The sequence below is a fragment of the Microtus pennsylvanicus genome, chromosome 1, assembly GCF_037038515.1.
Source record: "Microtus pennsylvanicus isolate mMicPen1 chromosome 1, mMicPen1.hap1, whole genome shotgun sequence".
Lineage (NCBI taxonomy): Eukaryota > Metazoa > Chordata > Mammalia > Rodentia > Cricetidae > Microtus > Microtus pennsylvanicus.
Window position 1 is genome coordinate 116,270,307 of NC_134579.1, and position 9,637 is coordinate 116,279,943.

The 9,637-nt window shown below is 44.6% G+C and overlaps 1 protein-coding gene across 10 annotated transcripts in view; it reads right to left on the bottom strand.

Annotated features, from left to right (window-relative positions):
• Hectd4 (HECT domain E3 ubiquitin protein ligase 4) overlaps positions 1 to 8,398 on the bottom strand; it is a 186,293-nt gene extending 177,895 nt beyond the window's left edge. For all 10 annotated transcript variants that reach the window (XM_075980735.1, XM_075980708.1, XM_075980727.1 and 7 more), the window contains exon 1: positions 8,000 to 8,398. In XM_075980735.1, coding sequence (XP_075836850.1) covers positions 8,000 to 8,182 — 183 coding nt within the window. In that variant the 5' untranslated portion in view covers positions 8,183 to 8,398. The remainder of the gene's footprint in view (positions 1 to 7,999) is intronic.
• Between the last annotated feature and the right edge of the window lie 1,239 nt (positions 8,399 to 9,637).

Below are 9,637 nucleotides of genomic sequence, written 5' to 3' on the forward strand. Positions count from 1 at the left end.
TTGACAATGCTGACAAAGATGTTATACCAAGCGGATTATGGTAGTGCACACCTGTAATCCCAAAGCCAGAACTCTAGAGAGGCAGAAAGAGCAGGAGTTCAAGGTCATCCTTACCTCCTATTAAGTTCAAGGCCAGCTGGGACTAACTACTCAAGACCCCATCTCAAAACAAGGTGTGACTTTCAATCCTGAACCATACTACCCCTGACAATCCTCATATCTTCATCCCTACTTCATACACTGGCTTGCTCAGCCTTTCATCCAAGCTCACAGAACACTAGTGACTTGCATCAGTGCTTGATGGCTGCATGCCAAGAAAAAAACTAAAGGTGAACAAGGACAGTTTTTTCATTAATTATCTCCCCATTCTAAAATCTGGAATTCTAGCTCAGCTCTGAACTTTTCCACAACAATCACAGAACAGACCAAATGAAGCCCGAACCTTGTCCGGAAGGTTTTATGTGCATGTCATGACATACAAAGCCTTGGCTGCTTCAGCTGAGCAGCTCCAAACCCAAATGTTCTTCTCTTAAACTGTAAAACAAACAACACACAAAACTCTGTTGCCTTTCACTTCCCAAACAGTACCCAGAACACACTCTGGGCATGTGGAGATTGTGTTTGCTTACTGAAATGTAACTGGCATACAATAAACTGCACATATTTAAACTGTAGGATCTGAGTTGTTTTGACACATATACATATCAACATGAAACGATACCAAAACCAAAACACCCATCACCTCAGAAGTTTCCTCGTGCTCCTCTACCATTTTCTCTATCCTCCCCAGCCCTCCTCTTTCTCTCCAGGCAGTCATCACAGACTACTTTGTATTTTCTAGAATCTCATATAAATGGAATCTTAAAGGGTACACTGTGTCTGGCTTCTAGCACCCAGCATAAACCCATATATTAACAACAGAGCATGACTTTTTTTTTTAAATATTTATTTATTTATTATGTATACAATATTCTGTCTGTGTGTATGTCTGCAGGCCAGCAGAGGGCACCAGATCTCATTACAGATGGTTGTGAGCCACCATGTGGTTGCCGGGAATTGAACTCAGGACCTTTGGAAGAGCAGGCAATGCTCTTAACCACTGAGCCATCTCTCCAGCCCCCCAGAGCATGACTTTTTATTGCTCTTATTCCATCGTATGGATATTCCACACTTGTTTATCTGCTGACCTATTGGACATTTGGGGTGTTTCCAGCTTGACGTAGTCACAAAATTTACATATACTTTCATGCTTAAATCTTTGTATGGGAAGCCTTTAATCCCAGCACTTGGGAGGCAGAGGCAGGTGGATCTCTGTGAGTTTGAGGCCAGCCTGGTCTACAGAGCAAGTTCCAAGACAGGCTCCAAAAGCTACATAGAAAACCTGTCTCAAAAAAAAAAAAATTAGAAAAGCTTTGTATTGGGGCTGAAGAGATGGCTCAGTGGTAAGAGTTCTTGTTCTTTCAAACGACCTGAGTTTTCAGTTCCTAACACCCACATGGTGACTTACAATCATCTGTAACCCCAGTCCTAGGAAATCTGATGCCTTCACCTGAGTTCCCCAGGCACTGCACACACAGGCAAAACTCATACACATAAAATAAAAAAATCTTGGGGCTGGAGAGATGGCTCAGTGGTTAAGAGCACTGACTGCTTTTCCGGAGGACCTGGGTTCAATTCCCAGCACCCACATGGCTGCTCACAACTGTCTGTCACTCCAGTTCCAAGGGATCTGACACCTTCACACCAATGCACATAAAATGAATCTAAATAAATTATTTTAAAAAATAAAAAATAAAGAAATCTTTAAAATAATTTTAATTAAATAATTTTTTTTCTAAATCAAGTCGGGTGGTGGTGGCGTACACCTTTAATCCCAGCGCTCAGGAGGCAAAGGCAGGCAGATCTCCATGAGTTCAAGGCCAGCCTGGCCTACAGAGCAAGTTCCAGGACTGTCTCCAAAGCTACAGAGAAACCCTGTCTTGAAAAACTAAAGCGGTGAAGGAATAAGTCTTTGCAAGGAGAGTGTGTTAATGACTGAGGGAGGAGAGGAAGTCCTCACAATCATGAACAACAAGAAGCAGGACTCAAGGAGCTTAGGAGAGAGTGCTTACATTCTACGAGCAGCTACAGATTTGATCCCCAGGGACACACAAAAATTTTAAAAAAAGAAAAAAGAGAACCATTCATTTTGAAAATGTTTGAATTTAAAAAAAAAAAAGAAAATATTTGAATTTAAAAGAAGTCTATACCTAAACCAGTAAAATGGCTCTATGGGTCAGGGTTTTTGCTGCCAAGTCTGACAACTTGAGTTCAATTCTCAGGACCAACCAGTCAGAACACAGCTGATTCCCAAAAGTTGCCATTTGACGTCCACACAAACACCCTGGTATTCCAAGACCACAAAAACACACACACACACACACAATCAATCAATCAATAAATGCAATAAAATTATCAAATAAACTATAGGGTAAAAAATATTTTGGGCACATTAAGAAAATAGCTTCTCTATCAGTGTATATGTGTGAGTGTGTACGCATGTGTGTGTGTGTGTGTGTGTGTGTATGTGTGTGTGAGAATGAGAGAGAGAGACAGAGACAGAGAGAGACTTGTCCCCAGGTGGAGTTTGTAAAATAAATACAAAACAGTAAACAGCAAGCTTTTGAAACTTCAACCACTTGATTACCTTTATTTAAAACACTAATGTTCAGCCAGGCTGTGGTGGCACAATCCTTTAATCCCAGCGCTTGGGAGGAAAAGGTAGGTGGATCTCTGTAAGTTCAAGACCACCCTGAACTACAAATCAAGTTCCAGAACAGCTAGGACTGTTACACAGAGAAACCCTGACTCAAAAAAAAAAAAAAAAGCAAAACAACAAAAAACCTAACGTTCAATGAAATGAAATTTAAGGTTCAATATATTTGAGTTGTGTATATATGTGTGGTAGGCAGCACTAAACCTGGGGCTTTGTGCTTGCCAGGTAAATGATTCTCCCACTGAGCTTATCACTTCTGAGCTGCATTCTTTTTTCTTCAAGTTTATATTTATTTCAATGCTTAAATAATAATTTTCTAGCAGGGAAAGGGAAGAGAAACGAGTGAGGAAGGGGAGGTACAAGGAGTGAATACGGAAAAAGCATTGAATATTTGAAAGTGATCTTTGCGAAGCTCACCACTATAGACATGAACACTAATCCCCTATGTAGCACAGGCTGGCCTCAATTTCTCTATCCTCCTGATTCAGCTTCCCAAATGCTGGGATTACAATGTGTACCACAAAGATAGAAGGCAGCTATTTCAAAGGACAAGAAAAAGGGGAGGGGGAGACAAGCAAAATACATGTATGAAATATCACAATGACATCTATTATCTTGCTTACTAATTTTAAAATTAACATAAAAAGAATAAGCCTCACTCTGCATTCTTAATTCACTGTGAAGCTCAAAGCCCTTACTGCCAAGGCCCCACCTGATCAGCATTCCTGACTCCTATCACTCCTTTCCCTCTCTGCTTTCTGAATAAGGGCTCAGAGCTCCGAACAAACTAAGGACAGTGTCCTCTCAGACACTTGGCTCCAGATGTCCTCTCTGTATAGGATGTTCTTTGCTCCACAGTCATGTCACACTCTCACTTCTTTCAAGACTCTGCTCAAAAGCCAGCTTGCATTTTCATCTGCCTGCACTCTCCTTTCCAGTCCATTGGATATGAAGTAAGATCCCATCTCTTCACCTGGTTCATCTTCTCCACAACACTTATCATCACATACATGTGCACTAGCGCGCACACATACACATAGAGGCATATACAGAAGCACATACATGCACACACAAGTTGTTCTTCCACATTAGTGGGCTCCATATCTTCACATTCAATCAACTGTGGATTGAAAATATTCAGGAAAAGCCGGGCAGTGGTGGCGCAAGCCTTTAATCCCAGCACTCGGGAGGCAGAGGCAGACGGATCTCTGTGAGTTAGAGGCCAGCCTGGTCTACAAGAGCTAGTTCCGGGACAGGCACCAAAGCTACAGAGAAACCCTGTCTCGAAAAACCAAAAAAAAAAAAAAGAAAGAAAGAAAATATTCAGGAAAGAGGGCTGGAGAGATGGCTCAGCAGTTAAGAGCACTGGCTGTTCTTCTAGAAGACCCAGGTTCAAATCCCAGCACCCACATGGCAGCTCACAATTGTCTGTAACTCCAGTTCCAGGAGATCTGATATCTTCATACCAATGCATATAAAATAAAGTTAAATAAATTATAAATTTTTGTTTAAAAAAAGAAAATATTCAGGAAAATGTTGGGCCAGTGATGCATGCCTTTAAAACCTACACTGGGCAGGCAGAAGGAGTTCAAGGCCAGCCTGGTCTACAGCCTGGTCTACATACTGAAACCCTGTCTCAAAAGAAGAGGAGAAACTTCCAAAAAGTAAACCTCACTGGGCAATGGTGGAATTCACCTTTAACCACAGTACTTGGGAGGCAGAGACAGGTAGATCTCTGTGAGTTCAAGGCCAGCCTGGTCTACAGAGTGAGAGTTCTAAGACAGGCACTAAAACTATACAAAAAAAAAAAGTAAACCTCAGATTTGCTTTGTAGCAAGTACTAAACAGAATCATCCACACAAACACATGAAATGATAGGGAAGCATCCCCTTTGTCATTGTTAGAACATGTCATCCATGCCCTGGCTGTGTGCAATGTGATCAGGCATACAACACATATACAAAAGTATGTCTAATAATTATCTCCTAAGCAATATAATGACCACTTGCCTACCTTGTACTACTGCACATAGAGATGACTTATATGTAGCTGTAAAAGTCTATGTGCTAAGCTAAGAGCTTCAGCATTGGTGGGTTTGGGTGTCCAACAGTTCCTGGGTCCAACTCAAGGACATTGTGGGGCTATGATGCAGGATACTTATTGCTGTAGTTTACATCTTCAAGCTGAAATATAAGTTTTTTTAGAGAAGGAAGCTTTCATTTCATCCACTGCCATGCCCTCAACACCCAAAACAGTAGACCTCAATTACTGCTAAATCCACAAGATAGTATTTGCACTAATTAATTAAAAACACTATTATGTGGTGGGCTCTTTTTTTGTTGTTGTTATTTTTCCTTCAAAAACAAATCTATAATTTACTAGGAAGAAAATTTACTTCAGATGCTCTGCTCAGGTCGATTTTGATCTCCTTAGATTTTTATTTTCTAAATGACATGTAACCTCGAACAGCACTGAGAGTAAAAAGAACACTAGAACCCAGAAGCAGAAGGCCCAGGTCATCTTACTGACATAGCTAGACATGCTATACCCATCACAGCAGAATCCTTCCTGATCAATTTCTAAAATGAAGGAATCACTCATATCTCCAAGGGGCATCATCTCCAAGGTCCCTTCTGTGGTCTAAAATTCTATGACTCTATAGTCTTATCTATTATGGTTGTCCTTCATAAATTATTCAACTGAGTTCCAGTCTTTTTTTGTGTGTATGTGGTTTTTCGAGACAGGGTTTCTCTATAGTTTTGGAGCCTGTCTTGGAACTAGCTCTTGTAGACCAGGCTGGCCTCGAACTCACAGTTATCCACCTGCCTCTGTCTCCCGAGTGCTAGGATTAAAGGTGTGTGCCATCACTGCCTAGCTCTGAATTCCAGTCTTATTTATAATTCAAAATCATTAGTGGAAGAAGTCTATAATTATAAAACCCTATGAATAATCCCAGCACTGGGAAGGCAGAGGCAGATGGATCTCTGTGAGCTCAAGGCCAGCCTGGTCTATAGAGGAAGCTCCAGGACAACCAGAGATACACAGAGAAACCCTGTCTCAAAAAACAAAATTATACAGATCACTGCTATTCCCTCAGAGTCGACTAGAGAGAACTGGGAGACACTATTTCATAGGCTGTTAACATCCCAAAAGATACCTTTTAAACTATGCTAAACTTTAATCATCCTGAAACATGAAAAAAGAAACAGTTGCTGGACAGGAAACAAAGTGGGGTTAGGAAAGCAACTCTGTGGATGAAGAGCTTGCTCTGCAAAATGAGGGTCTGAGCTTAGGGCTGGAGAGACTGCTTGGTGGTTAACAAGATCTGAGTTTAGATCCCCAGCATCCCTATAAATCAATCCCTAAGTATTAAAAAATATCTAAGGCTATGTGCGGTGTGTACACCTTTAATCTCAGGACTTGGGAAGCAGAGACAGGCAGATCTCTGTGTATTCTATAACAGCCTGGTCTACACAGAGTTCTAGGAGACAGAATTATGAAGTGACACCCTGTCTCAAAAGTAAAAATGAAGATCTTGAGCAAACTGCACACTTGCTCTGCTCTTTACTTGCTATACCCACACAATAGATACAACAGTTGCAATGAGTAACAAGATTTAGCTCCTAGAGTCCTTTGAGAATCTAACAGGACAGCACCCAACACCAGGGATACAATTAAGGAATATTATTAAATAGTTAGGTGTGTGAATAGCAGACTACTTGCTTCTCTGGATACTGCATTATGGAAAGGAATGAAAACAGAACAGTTCTCCATTACTGCCAAACACAGTGTGTATCACTCATTCACATATTCCTTTAGGAGAAGAATTAATCTAGTTGGTCAGTCTTTCCTTTAAAATGAATTTGGAAATAGCTGGCAAATTCACTCAGGGTACATACAGTAAATAACTCAGTTGTTAAAATAATTCTATTTCTTCTAATCGAAAAACTCAATTGCATATACATCAAACAGTCTGGGCTCGAGAGCATTTAGGTTAGCCTCCAAAAAACAAAGAGCACCTTCCACCTTTACACAGCAGTGCCCATTAAATAAAGGGTCCACCATCATACCATCAGAGCCCTGGGGTTTTCAGGCAGTTAAATCAGAAACCCCTTGCTTTTTATAGAATAGGCGCAAATAAAACATAATTGTATTAAGATTTCACGTTAGGAATTCTCTATCAACTTATATATCGCCCATGTTATCGTGGCTATACTGTAAAATATGTCAATTAAGAGTCATAAACGGAAATTCTGAAGCAACCTCAAACACACAAACACAGCGGACCGCATTCGCATCTCAAGCACGTCCCAGAGTCTCGCTGACTGCGATCGGATCTCTGCCGTTTCCAAAAACACACAGTAATGAGATTTTAATCCATTTCTATAAATGTCGGTGGTACTGAATGCCAAAGCGCATGGAAAACCGCAAAACACAAAAGATTCCGCACACAGGTTCTCCTGTCTGCGGCGTACCCCAGGGAACCCTCCATGCGACAATACGAATTTCACCACACTCTATGCTTCCTGCACACCAAAATGTCACCCCACAAAGTGGAGGGGAAGCAGGGTCAACAGCCAGCTGACCTGAATAAAAACACGACAGCCAACATTCCCACCTCTAGGCAAATACAAAACCGAGCTTACTCGGTGGAAAGTTCCCATAAGCACATTTGGGTTTTTTGGGGGGTGGATGGGGGCGGGGGACCATCACAACTAGCTGATGCACCTGCTACTGCTCCTGAGACTGGGCTTCTTAGCGACCCCTCTACGCGCGCGCGCGCGTACACACACACACACACACACACACACACACAAACTCACATTCGCCCTTGACCCTTCCCAGGCCACGGTGCAGCATCCCTTTCTCGCTGTCCACACAGCCGGCTTCCCTGACAAAGGCCTGGGTGTCAATCCTAGGCACCGCACAGACAGGTTGCAGAATTGCTTACGGTGGAGGAAGCGGGGCAGCTGTCACCTGGTCTCCCCAACACACACGAGTGCACTCGCGCGCCCACGAAATCAACACAGGGCTGGGGCTAAAAAGAAGCAGACCGTGTGCAACCGTTCAAAATACAAAAGGTCTCCGGAGCGCAGGCACCTGGGCGCGTCCGCCCAGGGACTCCCGGCGCGTGGGGGAGGGGAGCGGCGGGGCGGCGGCTGCCCGGGCTCCAGGCCGCGGCCCGAAGATGCTCTTTTAAGAGTCGCACACACACCTGCCGCGGCCTGCGGGGGCCTCGCTCACCTCCAGGTCGGTGTCGGCGGCCTCCGGGGCGCCGAGGATCTCGCTGGGCAGCTCGGCCAGGTCGGTGACCCGGATAAGCCCGTCGTGCAGAAAGATGGTCTCCTCCTTCACCGACAGCCACTGTGCTGAGTCCGCTGCCGCTGCTGCCGCTGCCGCCGCCGCCGCGGCAGCCGATGAACCCATGGCTAAGGGAAGGCGCTGTAGGGACGCCGCCGCCTCAGCAGCCCATGGCTGCCCGCCGCGCCCGCCTTGCCCACGCGGCACCGCCCTAGGCGTTCCGCGCCGCCATCCCTTCCACACGCCAACCCCGGCCCGGGAGACCCCAGCCCCGCCGCCGCCCTGACTAGCAGGATCCGCCTCTGCCGCTCCGCAGCCAACTGTCAGTAAGACGCCATCTTGGGGGCGTGGTTCCCGGCATGCCCCGCGGGGCGGACAATACAGGCCCCGCCCTCCCTCTGATCTGGTCCCGCCTACCTCCCTGCGGGGCTCTAAACCCACCTGCGGAGTCAGAAGCCTGACCTCTTAGGCTCCCCTTCTACCCATGCCATCTGCGGCGGTCTGTGGACTCGGGTGAAGACGACCCGGGTCCTCTTCCCTCCTCCTTGCTCAGGTGTGCACCCGTTGCTCAGGCCAGAGCCTCTTTCTGGGAGGATCGTGGAGGGTCAACACTTTTATCATTTAAATGAGATACTTTCAGAAGTCTCTCATGAAATATTCGGTGTAATTCAGTTAGTGAGCCAGCCTAGCATAGCTGAGGTCCTGGGTTCTATCAACAACATAATAAATAAAATTCATGTCTGGTGGTGCACAGCAGTTCTCCCAAGCGCCTGGGAGACAAAAGCATGAGGACCACTGAAAGTTGCAGGCTAGCCTGGTCTATATAGCATGTTTCAGGTCAGCCTGGGCTACGTAGGCCCTGTATCCAAAAAATAAATAAATAAAACAATTCGGTAATTAAGCAATAATACTAAAGACTGGTATATAATAGGCATTACACACTGAGTCATGAGAACTCACAGTAGGTGGTTAGTATTATACTGAAAAGGAGGGTGTAAAAAAGCATTGACATCTGATGAAAATAAACCACCTATCAACTATGATTGCCTTCAGACTAGAGAGATGGTTGACTGGTTTAAGAACACTGACTGCGGGCTGGAGAGATGGCTCAGCGGTTAAGAGCATTACCTACTCCTCCAAAGGTCCTGAATTCAGTTCCCAGCAACCTTGTTCTTGGTTTTACAGAGGCAAGAAAGTCCTCTCTTATGGAATGCACAGTATGATGGGGGAAACAGACAAAAGCAAGAAAAAAAAGAACAGTAGAGTGGGTGGTTCAGAAGAGTTCAGGGCCATGAAAACACTAAAAGACAAGTGTGATGGAATGCAGCAGACATGTACCTAAAAAACGTGATGCATGCTTAGCATGTATGTGGCTCCAGGTTGCACACCATCACCCCCAAAAGGAGTCCTAAAGTATGCCTGTAATGTTAGCGCTCTGAAGACTCAGGATCCAGAGTTCAGGGTCATCCTTTGAAACATAGCAAGAGGGCTGGAGAGATGGCTCAGAGGTTAAGAGCACTGGCTGTTCTTCCAGAGGTCCTAAGTTCAATTCCCAGCAACCACATGGTGACTCACAACCAT